General features: G+C 48.4%; 1 protein-coding gene across 1 annotated transcript; it reads right to left on the reverse strand.

The window, feature by feature from the left end:
- Nucleotides 1–15479: 15479 nt before the first annotated feature.
- Nucleotides 15480–17150, reverse strand: LOC128827545 (matrix metalloproteinase-2-like). The gene is made up of 2 exons (XM_054011493.1): nt 17068–17150; nt 15480–16017 (listed from the first exon to the last, which is right to left on the reverse strand). Exons 1-2 carry the CDS (start codon nt 17081–17083, stop codon nt 15623–15625), a joined length of 411 nt encoding a protein of 136 aa, XP_053867468.1. The 5' UTR covers nt 17084–17150; the 3' UTR covers nt 15480–15622.
- Between the last annotated feature and the right edge of the window lie 3616 nt (nt 17151–20766).

The raw sequence follows: 20766 nt of genomic DNA on the forward strand, positions 1-20766 counted from the left end.
TCATGAAGCCGTACACAGGCAGCCTGGACAGTAGTCAGGACCTGTTCAACTACAGGTTGAGCAAGTGCAGAATGGTGGTAGAATGTGCATTTGGACATTTAAAAGCGCGCTGGCGCAGTTTACTGACTCGGATAGACCTCAGCGAAACCAATATCCCCATTGTTATTACTGTTTGCTGTGCGCTCCACAATGTCTGTGAGAGTAAGGGGGAGACATTTATGGTGGAGTGGGAGGTTGAGGCAAATTGCCTGGCCGCTGATTACGCACAGCCAAACACCAGGGCGGTTAGAAGAGCACAGCAGGGCGCAGTGCGCATCAGAGAAGCTTTGAAAACCAGTTTCATGACTGGCCAGGCTACGGTGTGAAACTTCGGTTTGTTTGTTCTTGATGGAACACCCCCCCCACACACCCCGTTCACTCTACTTCCCTGTAAGCTAGCCACCCTCCCCTCCCCCCTTCGATCACCACTTGCAGAGGCAATAAAGTCATTGTTACTTCACATTAAGGCATTCTTTATTAATTAATCACACAAATAGAGGGATAACTGCCAAGGTAGCCTGGGAGGGGTGGGGGAGGAGGTAAGCACCTGGTGAGGTGAGAGAGAGGGAAGGACAAGGACACACTGCACTTTAAAACTTAAAAACTTTAAAACTTATTGAAGGCCAGCCTTCTGTTGCTTGGGCAATCCTCTGGGGTGGAGTGGTTGGGGGGCCAGAGGCTCCCCCACCACATTCTTGGGCTGCAGAACTTGGGGAGGAGGGCTGTTGGTTACACAGGGGCTGTAGCAGCGGTCCATGCTCCTGCTGCTTTTCCTGCAGCTCAACCATATGCTGGAGCATAACAGTTTGATGCTCCAGCAGTCGGAGCATCGACTCTTGCCTTCTGTCAGCAATCTGACGCCACCTATCCTCTTCAGCCCGCCACTTACTCTCCTCACATTCATATTGTGTTTTTTTGCACTCTGATATTGTCTGCCTCCACGCATTCTGCTGTGCTCTTTCTGCATGGGAGGACATCTGGAGCTCCGAGAACATGTCATCCCAAGTCTGCCTCTTTCTCCTTCTAATCTTCACTAGCCTCTGCAAAGGAGAAACATTTGCAGCTGGTGGAGGAGAAGGGAGAGGTGGTAGTTAAAAAGACACATTTTAGAGAACAACGGGTACACTTTTTCACGTTAAATCTTGCTTTTCACATTACACAGCACATTTGCTTTTAGTTACAAGGTCTCATTTTTCCTCTTGTATGGAGGGCCTGCAGCTTTGGTGTGAGAGATCACTCACGCAGTGCCAGGCAACAGAATTCGGCTTGCAGGCAGCCATGGTAAGCCACAGTCTTTTGGCTTCTTTAACCTTCATAACATCTGGGAATGGTTTCAAACAGCAGCGCCCTCATTTCCCATACCAAGCGGCCATTGGGTTGGCCATTTAAAATGGGTTTGCAATTTAAAAGAAGGGGCTGTGGTTTCTGGGTTAACGTGCAGCACAAACCCAACTAACCCCCCTCCCTCCGCCTCCACCATGATCGCTTCACCCCTCCCCCCCACCGCGTGGCTAACAGCGGGGAACATTTCTGTTCAGCCGAGCAGGAACAGGCACCTCTGAATGCCCCCTTAATAAAATCACCCCATTTCAACCAGGTGACCGTGAATTATATCACTCTCCTGAGGATAACAAAGCGAGATAAGGAATGGATGTTGTCTGCATGCCAGCAAACACTGGGACCATACGCTGCCATGCTTTGTTATGCAATGATTCCAGACTACGTGTTACTGGCCTGGCGTGGTAATGTGTCCTACCATGGTGGACGGAATAAGGCAGTCCTCCCCAGAAACCTTTTGCAAAGGCTTTGGGAGTACATGAAGGAGAGTTTTCTGGAGATGTCCCTGGAGATTTCCGCTCCATCCCCATACACGTTAACAGACTTTTCCAGTAGCTGTACTGGCCGCGATTGCCAGGGCAAATTAATCATTAATCATTAAACACGCTTGCTTTTAAACCATGTGTAATATTTACAAAGGTACACTCACCAGAGGTGTCTTGTGCGCCCTCAGGGTCAGGGAGCACGCCTTGGATGAGTTCGGGGGTTACTGGTTCCGGGTCCAGGGTGATAAACATATCCTGGTTGTTGGGGAAACCGGTTTCTCTGCTTCCTTGCTGTGACCTATCTTCATTGTCTTCATCCTCATCTTCCTCCCCGTCCCCAAAACCCGCTTCTGTGTTGCATGATTCTCCATTGATGGAGTCAAAGCACAGAATTGGGGTAGTGGTGGCTGCACCCCCTAGCATGGCATGCAGCTCCGCATAGAAGCGGCATGTCTGCGGCTCTGCCCCGGACCTTCCGTTTGCCTCTCTGGTTTTGTGGTAGGCTTGCCTTAGCTCCTTAATTTTCACGTAGCACTGCTGTGCATCCCTGTTATGGCCTCCGTCCTTCATGCCCTTTGAGACTTTTTCTAATGTCTTGGCATTTTGTTTACTGCAACGGAGTTCAGCTAGCAGTGATTCATCTCCCCATATGGGGAGCAGATCCCGTACCTCCTGTTCGGTCCATGCTGGAGCTCTTTTGCAATCCTGGGACTCCATCATGGTTACCTGTGCTGATGAGCTCTGCGTGGTCACCTGTGCTCTCCAGACTGGGCAAACAGGAAATGAAATTCAAAAGTTCGTGGGGCTTTTCCTGTCTACCTGGCCAGTGCATCTGAGTTGAGAGTGCTGTCCAGAGCGGTCACAATGGAGCACTCTGGGATAGCTCCCGGAAGCTAATCCCGTCGAATTGCATCCCCACTACTCCAAATCCGACCCGGAAAGGCCGGTTTCAGCGCTAATCCCCTCGTCGGTGGTGGATTAAAGAAATTGCTTTAAAGAGCCCTTTAAGTCGAAAAAAAGGGCTTCGTCATGTGGACGGGTCCAGGCTTAAATCGAGGTAACGCTGCTAAATTCGACCTAAAATCGTAGTGTAGACCAGGCCCAGGATGACACATCACGTCCTGCGATGCCACCCTGGGACTTCCTTTTTCTATCTGCAGACTGCTAGTAGCTTCTGCACTGCCAACCTTTTTTCTTTTGACTCTCCCTGTGGCTCCTGAGACTCAATCCTTAACTTTGCTCCTAAAGGTCCTGTATCAGCCTGAACTAACTCGCTCGCCCTACTTCTGGTAATTGGCCTGGAGGGGGCTTATTCCATCACCCTCCCACTTCCCTGGTCTTTCTCAAGTGAACAGAGAGCAACAGTAACTGAAGTCCGAAGGTGCAAACAATTAGATGTTTATTGGGGTGAACGTCCAGCAAGCTTAAATCCAAGTTCCTTTTTCCTTATTTTCGAATCCCAACTTACTTCCTGTTTGTCCCTAATTTATATAGTAATATATTCAGCTATACATTAACCAATCATTTCACTGAAATCTATCTAACCAATCCTAACATATTGTAACATAATTCTCTAACCAATTATATTCCACTACCCTAATTAACTTACACCTAGCAAAATTAATTATACAGCAGACAGAAACAATTAGAGGACCAGACAGAGATCATGTAAATAAACAATAGGAAAGTGGGAACTATAATAATAAAACAATACAGAAGTGAGGATTTCACAAGTACACCTGCAAAGGCATAAGGGTTTCCCAACTATGTCCATTAATAAGTGAGTTCTTACCAAACAGAAAACTATCAAACTAAATTTCCTGTTACATCTTCTAGGCTCTTCCCTTTCTCTGGAGGTGATAGATGGGATCCTCTGTCTAACAGCCCCAGATCGCCTTAGTTCAATACGACTGGTTTGCAATGTGTGAGGATGTGACCGGTCGCTTTCCGGCTTATGGCTGCTCCCACTGCTTAGCCAAAGGCCTTCGCTTAAGAACAAGGCCTCAGACTGTCACAGAGGCCTTGTTCTTAAGCTAGGAGAGAGAGGCCCTTACACAGGCAGACAGTGATTTTGATTCTTTGTATTATACCTCTATAACTAGTTAAGTGATAAAAATACACCTAAGTTCTTAAAGTCTAGGCCTTTACAGGCAGGCCTGAATGTCTATATTCTAACATGGCCCTGCAGGTTTTTTTTATTTCTGTCGGTTCCACCATGCCAATAGGGATGGGAAGCGATTCTTTGTCCTTCTTTAACCCGTTTCCTATTTTTTCCAACTCTCTGATTCTTTCCAACAGCCGACCACGGTCTGATTTATAGCCGTCCAGTGATTTTAAGCTGGCATCCACTTGCTCCTGCCAACAATGTGCTTCCTCTCCTGCTTCCTGTACCTGGTACCTTCACCGTTCTAACGTTTTCTTTAACTCCTGCTTCTTCTGGAAAAGTACTGACTGCTTCTTTGACACTACATGTGGCCGATTCATTAAATCCTGAATAACTTTTTTTTTTTATTTAAAGTTTGCTGGGCTTTCCTGAGTAACTTACATTTTTTATTTGTAGTTTGCTGGAAAAAAATAAACCATGAGCAGACATTTAATAGCTATTTCCTTCACCAGTTTAGCCTTTCCTTTTTTCTGCTCTGTTTTTACATTAAACACCTCGGTTACAATGCTCAGAGATTATCTCGCTATTTCTAAATTGTACTAAAGCACCTCCATGTTCCTGAATGTATTTTCTGACAAAGTTTTCTAAAGCCATACTGCCGGTAACACCAACAGACTCTACTCTTGCCCTTGCTCCACTCATCTTAACATGTAACATAGAACTTATTTTAATATTTTATTTTTAAACAAAGAATTTAATATTACTATTGACTAACTTAGGTAATAAACTATCTAATGAACGCTCTGCTGTTCTTTACTCTGAAACTGAAGGCGTTCCTTCACAGAAACAGTAGGAAACAACACTCCAAACCGCATTTTTTTACACTTAGTTTAATAAGCCCCAAGTAAATGATAGAGGGGTGGGGGCACGTTCCCCTCTCTTCCGTCATCGGGTCTGATGCTACTGCTAATATTTTATTGGTACCATTTGTTATAACTTCAACCTTCAACAAAACCCCTTAACCTTGCGTATCACTTGAAATAATACTATTACTCTTTATCTTGCAAGATTAAATTTAAAACATCTAAGCTAAACATCAACAGTGCATAACAGGAAATATTGGGATTGCTGCCAAGAAACAGTCACAGGAAATCAGGTTCCTGTGTTCTTAAGAGTGAGAGAGTAAGACACACAATCTTGCTCTCTAACTTTAACTCTTTACTTTTGCCTCAGGTGAGATTCTCGGGTCTAAAGATGCCTGGAATCCCTGAAAACCCCTATTACACGCTCCTCAAGTCTTTTGGCTGGCTTGCCAGCCTGTTGCCTGATTTAAGAGGCTAATATTAATTGGGATAGTATGGGTTTTCAGCTCGCCAATCGGTTTGATCAGAAGATAAAAGTTCTTGTCCCAAATCAGGCTCCACAGAATTTACAAAGGACCCTCGGGGGGGAATATGACAGGAAGCTTACACTGAGACAGATATAGCCTTAAAGACTTTTTATTAAGATAAATGAAGTAGTAATTAAATGGTAAAATAATCAGAGTTACAAAGTTACAATTGTGTTACTGCTGTTCAAAAGATACATATGGTATTATGGTGTTATATGCTACAAAGCTTTGGTTAATATACTCACACCCTTCCCTGATAACCTGGTGGTGAGAGAGACAGGACCAGGCTCACCTCTGGAGGTTCAGGTTCCTCAACCCTTGAGTGAGAGGTGCAAAGCTTAGAAGAAGCTGAAGCTAAGAGCTACCAAAGCTAACTTAGAGTTTACTTAACTAACTTAAACTTAAAATTAAAACCTAATAACCAAAACTAAGAACAAAAGCTTAGGGAAACCAAGCTTAGCCTCGTCCCCTTGGAACTTAGGAAGTTTAAGAAAAACAAGTAAAGACTCTCCTTTTTACAAGGTGGGTCACCACTTTTATAGGGCACAGGTGCCGGAACCATCCTCCTATATGTAAACTTCAAAAATGTTAGGGTCACTTACTCCATAGGCTAGTATGTTTGTACGTATTGGTGACATGTACATACATATTAATAACATTAGATCATACACGTGTTGTTTTTGTTCTCCCGGTTATTTTGGTTCTTTCCTTGTGGTGTGCCTGTTAAGTTTGAGGGTACAGACTTGGAAACCCCCTATGCCATTCTACCATTATTTATCTATCTGGGTGAAAGGTCCCAGACATGCTAACTTTGCCTTAGCTCAACATACAGGGTATGGCCTATAGGTCCCTTGCATTACAGCCAAATTTACTTTAATATGAATCTTTAAACCTATTACAATAAATCAAATACTTAAGCTATAAGGAAAGATATTATATAATGAGCAAGCAGGTTAATCCTATAGGCTACATGTATCTAATATAGTGTGTTGAATTGAAGTGTTTGGGAAACTCCATTTGAGATAAGCAGGTTTGTGCACATCATTTCTATTAATAAAGGGAGGGACTTTGTAGGAGCTTGTATTAGCCAGGAGAGGGCTGGGCAGTACAGGATGTAAATTTCCAGGGAAAACTCTGGGGCTGGGAGTGTGCTGGGGTCACCCTGCGGGGTAATTCAGGCTGGTAAAAGCCCAGGCCTGACTGAGAGTTTGCAAGTGAACACAGCTGGGTGTGGCTTGCATGCTGGAGGCAGTGAGCTGGCCGGCTGGAAGTCTACAGCAGCAAAGCATGTAAAGGGCACTCCAGGGTAGAGTGTCGGTCTGACACAGTTACTCACTAGTCTAGACTGTACTCACAGATGCATCAACAGGGGAATCGTGAGCTCACCTCTGTATTTGGCACTCATGTGATCGCTGTTGGAATCCTATGTCCAGTGGGTGCACCAAGCAAGCTCTGTCAGGCTCAACGGAGAGCGTTATTAAGCCCTTGTATGTAGAAAGACCCCTTAGCACCAAAGCCCATCCTGTCCACACCCAGCCTCCCACATCCTCCCCACTCTGCATCCAATCCAGCCCACCCTCAGCAGGGCCAACCCAACAAATTGAAAAATCATGAGATTTATTTATTTTTTTAAAAGATGGGCTGGTGCTTTTAGGTCTGTCATATGATCATATGATGTCCCCAGATGTGTGTTGCCAACTCTCGTAACTTTTTTGACCCTCGTTGCAAGACCTTTCGCTAGAGGCACCCAGCTGAGCTCCAAGTGCAAAACTGGTATAAAATGCTGCTAGGTGGTGCAGAGATTCCAGCTCCACTGCAAGCCCCACAGTTCCCATGAATGCTGTGTCCCACCAGCCCCACATTTCCCTGCCCCCAACTCCTCAGATAATGCTGCTCCCAAAATTCTACATCTACCCATTCCCTCGTCTCCCATCCTCTGCATCAATTCGCCCTCCCAGCCCCACATTTCAGTTAATTCATTCTGTGTCTCCCCCCCAATTCCCATGTGAGTTCTGCCCCCACCACCCACATCTGCCAAGTGGTCACCCAATGAAATTAATAGACAAAGAACAAGCAGTACTTTTTCCACACAACATACGGTTAACCTGTGGAACTCATTGCCATGAGATGTTGTGATGGGTAAAGGTATAACGGGGTTCAAATAAGAACTAGACAAGTTCACGGAGGATAGGTCCATTAATGGCTATTAGCCAAGAAGATGGTCAGGGATGCAAGCTCATGCACAGGGTGACCCTAAACCTCTGACTGTCAGGAGCTGGGAGTGGATGACAGGGGTGGATCTCTCCAAAATTGCCCGGTTCTGTGCACTGCCCCTAAAAGTGTGGCTCTGCCACTGTCAGAGAGAGGGTGCTGGGCTAGATGGACCCTTGATCTGACCCAGTCTGGCTGCTCTCATGTTCTTCTGAAGCCAGAATGTGAACTTCTAGCCTGACCTCTTGTATAGCATGGGACATAGAACTGTCCGAATTAATTCCTGTTTGAACTGGAGTGGATCTTTTAGGAAAAAGATGCTTCCCCCTCATTGAGCCCAGAGATCCCCCCCCCAGCTGCTTCCCCTGGACCCCTCTCAAGACTCAGGACCTGCAGGAGGAGATGCAATCCAGCCCACCCTGGGGTGAAGAGCTCAGTGAGGATGTTGCAGGGGAGACACCGGCCCCCTGAGTCCCTTTCATGCGTTAAATGTCTCTGCTCGGGCTTTGTGAGGAGCCTGGTTCTGGGGTTTCATGGGACACTGCTCTTGTCATTTGTGTCCTGGTGGACGTGACTCCATTCAAAGCAGCCGCCTCTCTGAACATTCCTGTGGATGTTGCCTCTAGGCTGCTCCCTCCTGCCCAGTCATGGCGTTGCAGGGGACGTTGCCATTTCCTCAGCCACGAGGGTCAGTCCCAGCTGGTCCCTTCTCCGGGCTGCCTTGCTGGGTCTTCTGTGGCCAAGTCACACAACAGCCCAACCCCCCTTCCAGGGTTTAGTTCTAAACAAATAAGATCCTTTGCCCTGCCTGAACACAAAGCTTCTTTCACCCCTCCAGGGGCTTGACTCTAGAGTTCAGCCCCTCTCCCTTGTCAGGGTATTGACACCTCCCCCCAGCATTTCCCAGACCAAGTACCACCTAAACCAGCCTTCTGCCCATCCTGGGCTTCTACCTCCTTCCCTGGTCTTCACAGGCCCTTGTCCTCTCCGCTCTAAGGCTCTGTCCCAAGAACTGTGCCGTTTCTGTAGCTCTGCTTTCTCAGCTCAGCCAACCCCAGCGACTTGCTCTTCCTCCAGGCCTTTCCCACCTCTCATGGTTCGGCTCTGCTACCTACCCCAATAAAGGAGAACTAACAACTTAAAATGCCTTGTTCAAAAATTTTACGTAACACTTAACTTTCAAACGCCTGAACAGCAAATGTAACTTTTCTTGTCTGTATAATAAACACTGGCATTTTTATCTTGCGGAAGCAGAGAAAGAACTGACAGGAAGGGGATGCAATGCATGACAGTTCGTTAGCAAAAGTTAGGCTAACGATAACCCTAATAAAGCGAGATTTGGAGAAGCGAGGAAAGTGTGAGGCGAGTGGGAAAGAACTGTGTGAGAAGTTGTTGCGACCTTGTGTAGATAATGTGTAGATAATATGGAATGTAGACTAAGAGTCTACATTGGTGAGCAAAACAAGATATCAGAATGACCTATGTATAAACAAAATGCAGCTGTTGCTCATTATTGTCTGTAATAAAAGGTATCAATGCTTGCTGTAATTGTTTACCTGTTGAGAGACCTGTTTAGCTCTCTCCCTCTGCGCAATTGATAGAGAGAAAATAAAGCATCTGACTTGCTGTACCCAAACAAAAAGTGAGAACTCTGTTATTCTCCGACAGTCTGTTTGAATAATCAAAGTGGTGCTTTCCGTGCCTTCTTGGTTGCAAAGATTTGAACTGCTTCCTGAAGGTCCACAGTCTGGGCCAGCTCGTGCTCTATTGTGATGGTTGCAAGGCCGACCAGCCTCTCCTGTGTCATTGTGGAGCGTAGATGTGTTTATTAACTTCAGCTTGGAGAAGCTGCGTTCTCCACTGGCAACTGTTACAGGAAGTGTTAGAAGTATGCGCAGAGCAACAAAAGCATTTGGCAAGAGGGTGGTCATCTTATTTGTGCACATATATTCCAGAACAGCCTTTGGAGTTGATCCTGCCAAAATGTATCTTGAAAGGGCTTTCAGTTCATCACCTAAATTACTCACATCAATATCGCGCATGTCATCACGTGTCAACACTGTCTCTAGTGTCCTGCATTGCTGGTGTAGGTCTTCTTTAGGTATAGTGAGGAGTTTTGGAATATCATACAACATCCCAAATATATTGCTGTGTTCCTTGAGCTGCATGAAACATTCTTCAACTGACTGTATTTCACAATCTAGCACTTGGTTAAAGAATTCAACTTTGAATTGTTGTTTGGGGTCTATTATGGGATTATCCCATGCCTCGTAATCAAAATGTCGTCTTCTTCGGTGACTCTTGTATTCCTGAAGGGGTGGGAAAATAGCTTCAGTGTGAAATTCCTCTGCCAACTTCTATGCACTCTTCAGAATGTTTTGAAATTGCTCATCTGACCGGTAAGACTGTGAGTATGACTTTGGTTTGTCCAGTTGTTCCATTGCTCCAGATATATCAAGGTCAACACCTTGGAGTTTCTTGCTTACAACATTTATTTCAAACAGTATGTCATGCCACAACACTAAGCCACACAGAAATTTGAAGTTATGTATGTGTCTGGTGATTCCATTTCCCTCTGCCACTGTTCTCCCACGAACAGTTCTTGTCATACCATTATCCTCCATAATGGCAACTATGGCATCATCTATCTTCCCAATTTGGTGTTTGATAGGCTTTATCGCCTCCACTCGACTTTCCCATCATGTGGCACTCAGTGGTTTCAGTGTCAGAGAGGATATTCCCAGATGTTGCTTCAAAATTTGCCATCGATGAGTTGATGCAGAGAAAAATACATAGATGCTTTGAATTACATTAAAAGATTCAGCAGCCTCACTAGAAGCTGATGCTGCATCACTGACCACCAAGTTCAATGAATGAGAACTGCCTGGGACAAAAAAAGCTCGAGGGTTCAACTCTCGGATCCGTGTCTGCACTCCTCTGTTCCTTCCTCTCATGTTGGCACCATTATCATAGCCCTGACCTCTCATGTCAGCTATCACAATTCCCGTATCTTCCAGCTTTTTAAGAAGCACATTTGTCATACCAGCTCCTGTAGTATCATCAATGCCAATAAATTCCAGAGAATGCTCTCTGACAGTCACCATTGCAGCGACATTTTTCACTAGGTTGTGTTATTGTTACAAAACGCACCATTAAAATCATTTGTTCCATATGGCTGATGTCAGGTGTGCAGTCCAGAATAACAGAATAATATCTGACGCAATCTTCTGTTTGACTTTTGTTGCCAGTAACTGTATAATCTCATTTTGAATTGTTTTTCCAAGGTAGTGGTGTGTGTACATTTCATGGGTGGTGACTCTTCTTAGATGTTCCTGAAGTACAGCATCAAACCCCGCCATCGGCTCCACAATTTTAAGGAAGTTTCCATTGTTTGGCACATACAGCTGATCTGAAGTGCCACGCAGTGCTAGGTTTTGGGTAGAAAGCATTCTCACAATGGCAATGAGTCTTTTCAGAATATTTTGCCAGTAAAGAGACTCTGATACAATCTTCCCTTGATGCTGATCATCTAGAGTGGCCTTTAACCTTAGGGTATGTCTACACTACGGGATTAATCCGAATTTATATAATTCGAATTTGGGAAACAGATTGTATAAAGTCGAATGTATGCGGCCACACTAAGCACATTAATTCGGCGGTGTGCGTCCATTTACCGGGGCTAGCGTCGATTTCTGGAGCGTTGCACTGTGGGTAGCTATCCCATAGCTATCCCATAGTTCCCACAGTCTCCCCCGCCCATTGGAATTCTGGGTTGAGATCCCAGTGCCTGATGGGGCAAAAAACATTGTCTCAGGTGGTTCTGGGTACAGCCTCACCCCTCCCTCCCTCCATGAAAGCAACAGACGGCAGACAACCATTTCACGCCTTTTTTCCTGGGTGAACACTGCAGACTCCATACCACAGCAAGCATGGAGCCTGCTCAGCTCAAGATAGCAGTCATGAACATTGTAAACACCTCGCGCGTTCTCGTGCAGTTTATGATGAGCCAGGACCAGAAAAACGAGGCGAGGAGGTGGCGACGGCAGCGCAGCGACAAGCGTGATGAGGACATGGACATGGACACAGAATTCTCTCAAACCGCAGGCCCCGGTGCTTTGGAGATCATGTTGTTAATGGGGCAGGTTCTATCCATGGAACACCGATTCTGGGCCCAGGAAACAAGCACAGACTGGTGGGACCGCATAGTGTTGCAGGTGTGGGACGATTCCCAGTGGCTGCGGAACTTTCGCATGCGTAAGGGCACTTTCATGGAACTTTGTGACTTGCTGTCCCCTGCCCTGAAACGCCAGAATACCAAGATGAGAGCAGCCCTCACAGTTGAGAAGCGAGTGGCGATAGCCCTGTGGAAGCTTGCAACGCCAGACAGCTACCGGTCAGTCGGGAATCAATTTGGAGTGGGCAAATCTACTGTGGGGGCTGCTGTCATGCTAATAGCCAAAGCAATCACTCAGGTGCTGCTACGAAAGGTAGTGACTCTGGGAAATGTGCAGATCATAGTGGATGGCTTTGCTGCAATGGGATTCCCTAACTGTGGTGGGGCCATAGATGGAACCCATATCCCTATCTTGGCACCGGAGCACCAGGGTACCCAGTACATAAACCGCAAGGGGTACTTTTCAATGGTGCTGCAAGCACTTGTGGATCACAAGGGATGTTTCACCAACATCAACGTGGGCTGGCCGGGAAGTGTTCATGACGCTCGCGTCTTCAGGAACACTACTCTGTTTAAACGGCTGCAGCAAGGGACTTACTTCCCGGACCAGAAAATAACCATTGGGGATGTTGAAATGCCAATATTTATTCTTGGGGACCCAGCCTACCCCTTAATGCCATGGCTCATGAAGCCATACACAGGCAGCCTGGACAGGAGTCAGGATCTGTTCAACTACAGGCTGAGCAAGTGCAGAATGGTGGTAGAATGTGCATTTGGCCGTTTAAAAGGTTGCTGGCGATCGTTACTGACTCACTCAGACCTCATAGAATCATAGAATCATAGAATATCAGAGTTGGAAGGGACCTCAAGAGGTCATCTAGTCCAACCCCCTGCTCAAAGCAGGACCAATTCCCAGCTAAATCATCCCAGCCAGGGCTTTGTCAAGCCGGGCCTTAAAAACCTCCAAAGAAGGAGACTCCACCACCTCCCTAGGTAACGCATTCCAGTGTTTCACCACCCTCCTAGTGAAATAGTTTTTCCTGATATCCAACCTGGACCTCCCCCACTGCAACTTGAGACCATTGCTCCTTGTTCTGTCATCTGCCACCACTGAGAACAGCCGAGCTCCATCCTCTTTGGAACCCCCCTTCAGGTAGTTGAAGGCTGCTATCAAATCCCCCCTCATTCTTCTCTTCTGGAGACTAAACAATCCCAGTTCTCTCAGCCTCTCCTCATAAGTCATGTGCTCCAGACCCCTAATCATTTTTGTTGCCCTCCGCTGGACTCTTTCCAATTTTTCCACATCCTTCTTGTAGTGTGGGGACCAAAACTGGACACAGTATTCCAGATGAGGCCTCACCAATGTCGAATAAAGGGGAACGATCACGTTCCTCGATCTGCTGGCAATGCCCCTACTTATACAGCCCAAAATGCCGTTAGCCTTCTTGGCAACAAGAGCACACTGTTGACTCATATCCAGCTTCTCGTCCACTGTGACCCCTAGGTCCTTTTCAGCAGAACTGCTACCTAGCCATTCGGTCCCTAGTCTGTAGCAGTGCATGGGATTCTTCCGTCCTAAGTGCAGGACTCTGCACTTGTCCTTGTTGAACCTCATCAGGTTTTTTTCTGCCCAATCCTCTAATTTGTCTAGGTCCCTCTGTATCCGATCCCTACCCTCTAGTGTATCTACCACGCCTCCTAGTTTCGTGTCATCTGCAAACTTGCTGAGAGTGCAGTCCACACCATCTTCCAGATCATTAATAAAGATATTAAACAAAACCGGCCCCAGGACCGACCCTTGGGGCACTCCGCTTGAAACCGGCTGCCAACTAGACATGGAGCCATTGATCACTACCCGTTGAGCCCGACGATCTAGCCAGCTTTCTATCCACCTTACAGTCCATTCATCCAGCCCATACTTCTTTAACTTGGTGGCAAGAATACTGTGGGAGACAGTATCAAAAGCTTTGCTAAAGTCAAGAAATAACACATCCACTGCTTTCCCCTCATCCACAGAGCCAGTTATCTCATCATAGAAGGCAATTAGGTTAGTCAGGCACGACTTCCCCTTCGTGAATCCATGCTGACTGTTCCTGATCACTTTCCTCTCCTCTAAATGTTTCATAATTGATTCCTTGAGGACCTGCTCCATGATTTTTCCAGGGACTGAGGTGAGGCTGACTGGCCTATAGTTCCCCGGATCCTCCTTCTTCCCTTTTTTAAAGATGGGCACTACATTAGCCTTTTTCCAGTCATCTGGGACCTCCCCCGATCGCCATGAGTTTTCAAAAATAATGGCTAATGGCTCTGCAATCTCACCCGCCAACTCCTTCAGCACCCTCGGATGCAGCGCATCCGGCCCCATGGACTTGTGCACGTCCAGTTTTTCTAAATAGTCCCGAACCACTTCTTTCTCCACAGAGGGTTGGTCACCTTCTCCCCATGCTGTACTGCCCAGTGCAGCAATCTGGGAGCTGACCTTGTGCGTGAAGACAGAGGCAAAAAAAGCATTGAGTACATTAGCTTTTTCCACATCCTCGGTCACTAGGTTGCCTCCCTCATTCAGTAAGGGGCCCACACTTTCCTTGATTTTCTTCTTGTTGCTAACATACCTGAAGAAACCCTTCTTGTTACTCTTAACATCTCTTGCTAACTGCAACTCCAAGTGTGATTTGGCCTTCCTGATTTCACTCCTGCACGCCTGAGCAATATTTTTATACTCCTCCCTGGTCATTTGTCCAATCTTCCACTCCTTATAAGCCTCTTTTTTGCGTTTAAGATCAGCAAGGATTTCACTGTTTAGCCAAGCTGGTCGCCTGCCATATTTACTATTCTTTCTACACATCGGGATGGTTTGTTCCTGCAACCTCAATAAGGATTCTTTAAAATACAGCCAGCTCTCCTGGACCCCTTTGCCCTTCATGTTATTCTCCCAGGGGATCCTGCCCATCTGTTCCCTGAGGGAGTCAAAGTCTGCTTTTCTGAAGTCCAGGGTCCGTATTCTGCTGCTCTCCTTTCTTCCTTGTGTCAGGATCCTGAACTCGACCATCTCATGGTCACTGCCTCCCAGGTTCCCATCCACTTTTGCTTCCCCTACTAGTTCTTCCCTGTTTGTGAGCAGCAGGTCAAGAAAAGCTTTGCCCCTAGTTGGTTCCTCCAGCACTTGCACCAGGAAATTGTCCCCTACACTCTCCAAAAATTTCCTGGATTGCCTGTGCACCGCTGTATTGCTCTCCCAGCAGATATCAGGGTGATTAAAGTCTCCCATGAGAACCAGGGCCTGTGATCTAGCAACTTCTGCTAGTTGCCAGAAGAAAACCTCAGCCAAACCAATATCCCCATTGTTATTGCTGCTTGCTGTGTGCTCCACAATCTCTGTGAAAGTAAGGGGGAGACCTTTATGGCGGGGTGGGAGGCTGAGGCAAATCGCCTGGCTGCTGATTACGCACAGCCAGACACCAGGGCGATTAGAAGAGCACACCAGGAAGCGCTGTGCATCAGAGAAGCATTGAAAACCAGTTTTATCACTGGCCAGGCTACAGTGTGAAATTTCTGTTTGTTTCTCCTTCATGAAAACCCGCCCCCTTTATTGACTAATTCTCTGTAAGGAACCCACCCTCCCCCTTCCCCCAGCTTGCTTTCAAACCAAATAAAGTCACTATCATTTAAAAATCATTTATTCTTTATTAATAGATTATAAAAAGAGGGAGGGAATCCGGGTGGGGTTTGGGAGGAGGATCGGCGGGAAGGAAAAGGCCACTAAAAAAAGGTTAAAAAAATGACAGCCTTTTGCTTGGGCTGTCCACTGGGGTGGAATGGGAAGGTGTATGGAGCCTCGCTCCCCCCGCCCCCCCGCGTTCTTACATGTCTGGATGAGGAGGCTATGGAACATGGTGAGGGCGGGGGGGGTTATATAGGGGCTGTAGTGGCACTCTGTTATCCTGCTTCCGTTCCTGAAGCTCCACCAGACGCCGGAGCATGTCTGTTTGCTCACGCAGCAGTCCCAGCATTGCATCCTGCCTCCTCTGATCTTCTTGCCGCCACCTCTCATCTTGAGCATCTCTCCTGTCCTCACGTTGGTCCCTCATGTCCTCACGTTCACTGGCTTCTTTCCTATACTTTGAAACCATGTCCTTCCACTCATTCAGATGAGCTCTGTCACTGCGGGTGGATTCCATGATTTCTGCGAACACATCGTCTCGCGTCTTCTTTTTCCGACGCCTTATCTGTGATAGCCTTTGGGACGGAGGAGGGAGGCTTGAAGAATTTGCAGCTGCTGGAGGGAGGGAAAAAAGGAGAGAATTTTTTAAAAAGATACATTTTGCAGAACAATGCTTATACCCTTTCACGGTGACCAACACTATTCACATTACATAGCACATGTGATTTCTGTGCAAGGTCGCATTTTGCCTCTTAATATTGAGTGCCTGTGGCTTTGCTGCTAGAGATCACAGACGCAGGTCCGGGCAACAGAATTCGGCTTGCATGCGGCCATGGTAAGCCATTGTCTTTCGGCTTCTGCGCCCTCCTTTCCCACATACCAAGCAAAGCCCGTTGAGTGCTGCGGTTTTCCTGTTAACCTTCAGCAGCAAAAAACAAACTAACCACCCCCCCATCCAATTCTCTGGATGATCGCTTTATCCCTCCCCCCACCGCGTGGCTGGTATCAGGGAAGATCCCTGCAGGAACCAAACTAACACCCCCCACTCTGCCATGAATTCTCTGGGATGATCGCTTTACCCCTCTCCCCACCACGTGGCTGGTATCAGGAAAGATCTCTGCTAGCCAAACTCGAAAAGCTCTGGGCCAATTCCGCCCCCCCGCTGCGCTTGGCTAACTGCAGGGAAGGATTTCTTTTCAGCCACAGGCAAACAGCCCAGTAGGAACAGCCACCTCTGTCCCCTTAATAAAATTCCCGTATTTCAACCAGGTTACCATGAGCGATATCACTCTCCTGAGGATTACACAGCGAGATAAAGAATGGATGTTGCTTGAATGCCAGCAAACACCGGGACCATACGCTGCCCGGCTTTGTCATGCAATGATACCAGATTAATTGCTGCAAGCATGGCGTGGTCAAGTGTCCTACCATGGAGGAGGGAATAAGGCTGCACTGCCCAGAAACCTTGTGGCAAGGCTTTTGGAGTTCCTCCAGGAGAGCTTCATGGAGATGTCCCTGGAGGATTTCCGCTCCATCCCCAGACACGTTAACAGACTTTTCCAGTAGCTGTACTGGCTGCGAATGCATCCCAAGTCCTCAGGGCAAAGTAATCATTAAAAACCCTTGCTTTTAAAACAAGTTTTATATTTTAAAAGGTAAACTCACCCGAGGTCCCTTCCATGGGGTCGTGGTCTTGGATACTGGGTTGGGAGGGTTGGGAGGGTACTTCACTCAGGCTGAGAAAAAGATCCTGGCTGTTGGGGAGAACAGAGTGCTGTGTGCTCTCCGCAAGCTCCTCCTCCTCCTCCTCCTCCTCCTCTTCACCATCTGCAGAATCCTCAGGTGTAGCTGATGAGATTATCCCCGACCCGGAATCCACGGTCAGAGGTGGGGTAGTGGTGGCAGCCCCCCCTAGAATTGCATGCAGCTCGGCGTAGAAGCGGCATGTCCGTGGCTCTGACCCGGAGCGACCGTTTGCCTCCTTTGTTTTTTGATAGGCTTGTCTGAGCTCCTTGACTTTCACGCGGCACTGATCTGAGTCCCTATTGTGGCCTCTCTCCCTCATGCCCTTAGAGATTTTTTCAAAAGTTTTGGCATTTCGTCTTTTTGAACGAAGTTCTGCTAGCACTGAATCTTCTCCCCATATAGCGATCAGATCCAGTACCTCCCTCACGGTCCATGCTGGTGCTCTTTTTCGATTATCGGCCTGCATGGTTACCTGTGCTGATGAGCTATCTGTGGTCACCTGTGCTCTCCACGCTGGGCAAACAGGAAATGAAATTCAAATGTTCGCGGGGCTTTTCCTGTCTACCTGGCCAGTGCATCCGAGTTCAGATTGCTGTCCAGAGCGGTCACAATGGTGCACTGTGGGATAGCTCCCGGAGGCCAATACCATCGAATTACAGCCACACTAACCCTAATTTGAAATGACAAAATCAATTTGGGCGCTACTCCGCTCGTCGGGTTGGAGTACAGAAATCGATTTTAAGAGCCCTTTATTTTGAAATAAATGTGTTCGTTGTGTGGACGGGTGCAGGGTTAATTCGATTTAACGCTGCTAAATCCAAATTAAAGTCATAGTGTAGACCAGGCCTTAGTCTCATCTCAAGCTCTTTCCTCCTATGGAATGCTAAACTAATCTCAGCAGCAGCTGTTTCTTTTGCATCCACCACACTAATCTCTGATCTCCACTTTTCTTCAGGAATGTGCCTGGTTACAACATTTGAGATGGAGATATGGAGGCTGCAGTAGCTGCCAGGTGACCTGCCCTCTGACTAACTGGAAGATCAGGCATCTCCTCACCACTCACCTGCTTAGATAGAAAAGCTTCATTTGCTTTCTTTCTTCTTCTGAATGCTGCCCCAAAGGGCGTTTTCTTCTTCCACTCATGACTGCTGTTCTGTGCCAGCTACAGTGGCTCTGAACACTCAATTGAAGGGGACAAATAAGCAGGCTGGTAGCAGGGCCTGAGTGAGGGAAGATATCAGCGTCTTAAGGGCCTAACTGGCTCCTACTATTTCAGTTGGCCACCTGTTCTCCTCAGGTGGGTTCAGGGAAGCAGCAGGAACCAGGAAGCTCCCTGAGAAGCTGGTGTGAATCAGTCCAGGCTCCTGGGGGTGCTGGAGAAGTACACAAGAGGCTCCTCCTCCTCTCTCTCCCTGCAGCGCCTGCTGCTTTCTGTTATTCCCTCTCATCTTTTCTCCTGCCTATTATGTCTCTTGTGCCCTCCTTCCTCCAGCCCAGCACTCCACCATCTCTGTGCATCTAGAGCAGAGAGAATACATAGGCACCCGCAGCAGTCACAATTTTCTACACTCTGGGTGCTAGTGGTGCCCCCCACAGCCTGGCACTGAGGCGGCCGCCTCAGTTCACCACATGGTAAAGCCAGTCCTGAGTGTTCGCTAGAGTTGGTCAAAACTCAGACTTTCCATTCGGCAGGAAATTCTGACATTTCAAAACTTCTATTTGTCCCAAATCAGAACAAAAAGTTCAAATTTTGAAATTTTGAAACCAGGAGGGCTGAAGAGTCAGAGAGAGACGGTTCAGGGGGTGATTGACCCCTGGGAGTGTGTGACCAGCGAGAAGGACTGTTGCAGTAACAGGGTCCCCCGGGGGGATTGCAGCGAGTGGTCCCAGGGGCAGAGGAGTCTGCAGCTCGACCCTGGCAGAGAGGGGGTGACCTGAAGAAGGGCTGGCACACTAGGGGTCCCCCTGGAACGGTGGAAAGCAGAGAGCACGGGTCGGCGAGTGGCCAGCAGGAGGATGGATGCTAAATGCCTTAAGAGTGACCTGGTGGAGCTGTGCAAGCAGAGGGGGCTGCGCATTGGGAGGTCCACCAAAGAACAGCTCATTGCCCGGCTGGAGGAGAGGGATCGCTTGGATGAACCGAGCCCTGTCCCTGAGAGAAGCCGCCCGGTGGATGCAGCTCAGGCCTCAGGGCCTGACATGGCTGGGAGGGGTCAGACTGCTGCCGAGGACATCCCGAGACCCTGCCTACCTGTGCCTAGGGGAGGGGTTGGGGGAAGCCCAGCGAATACCGAGGGCCCCCTGACCCTGCCGGCCAGCAGGGGATCGTCCTGGCAGAGCTCCCCGTCCCGGGAGCGGATGCGGCTGGAATATGACAGGGAGCTGAGACTGAAAGAGCTCGAGTTAAGGAAGCAAGAACTGAAGCAGGAATGGGAAGAATGGGAGAAACAGTGTCAGCATGAGGAGAACCAACGTCAGCATGAGCTGGAACTGGCCAGGCTGAGGAGCAGTGGGGCCCCGGTTGCGGTGAGCGAGGGGGGACCCAAGACTGCAAAGAGCTTTGATAAGTGCTTCCTGGCCCAGCGTAAGGAGGCGGAGGACATGGATACCTTCCTGACGGCCTTTGAGAATACCTGCGAGCTGCTCCAGGTTGACCCTGCAGACAGGCTCCAGTTTCTCATCCCCTCACTGGACTCCACAGCCAGGGAGGTGTACAGCCGACTGAAAGGGGCGGAGACAGGGGACTACGAACTGTTCAAAAAGGCCCTGCTCCGCGAGTTTGGGCTGAGCCCTGAGATGTACCGGAAAAGGTTCTGGAGTCAGCGTAAAACCCGTGAGGTCACATACCTACAACTGGCCAACCGGGCGCAGGGGTATGCCCGCAAGTGGACAGCTGGGGCCCAAACTAAAGAGGAGCTGCTTTACCTATTTATACTGGAGCACCTGTATGAGCAGTGCCCATCCGACCTGAGTTGATGGACCAGAAGCCAGAGAACCCGCAGCACGCAGTCCAGCTGGCCGACGAGTTTGTGGACAGTCGTGCAGGGGATAACAGGGAGGAGTCCAAAAGGAACAGGCCCCCCCACGATGCAGAAAGAGAGTGACCCTGGGACCTCCCAAAGGGGAAACATGGAGAACCCCCTCCCAAGGGGAACACCCAGCATCAGGGCCAACTGACCGGCTCGAGGGGACCCACGGGACATGGGCTGCTATTACTGTGGCCAGAGAGGTGACATACGGACCCAATGCCCCAAACTCAGGGACAGACTGAGCAAACCGAACCCACAAAGGGTCAACTTGGCAGAAACCCAGCCAGATGAGGGGAAGACGGCCCAGGCTCCGGCTGCGCCGGGGAAGCGCCTGGCCTGGGGCGCAGGGTCTGGAGGTCTGGGGGCTGCCCGGCAAACCGTGAAGCCGGTAGCGTTTGGGCAGCCCTTTTCACGTGGCTGGGAGGGAGGTGGAGGGGGAATGCAGGACTTTGGGGAAGGGGCGGGGCTGGGGTGGGGAAGGGGCAGAGTTGGGGCGGGGACTTTAGGGAAGGGGTGGAGTTGGGGAGGGGCCAGGGCCCCATGGAGTGTCCTCTTTTTAAAAACCTTTAATATGGTAACCTTAGTAAAT

This window comes from Malaclemys terrapin, chromosome 21, assembly GCF_027887155.1.
Source record: "Malaclemys terrapin pileata isolate rMalTer1 chromosome 21, rMalTer1.hap1, whole genome shotgun sequence".
In the NCBI taxonomy this organism is placed as follows: domain Eukaryota; kingdom Metazoa; phylum Chordata; order Testudines; family Emydidae; genus Malaclemys; species Malaclemys terrapin.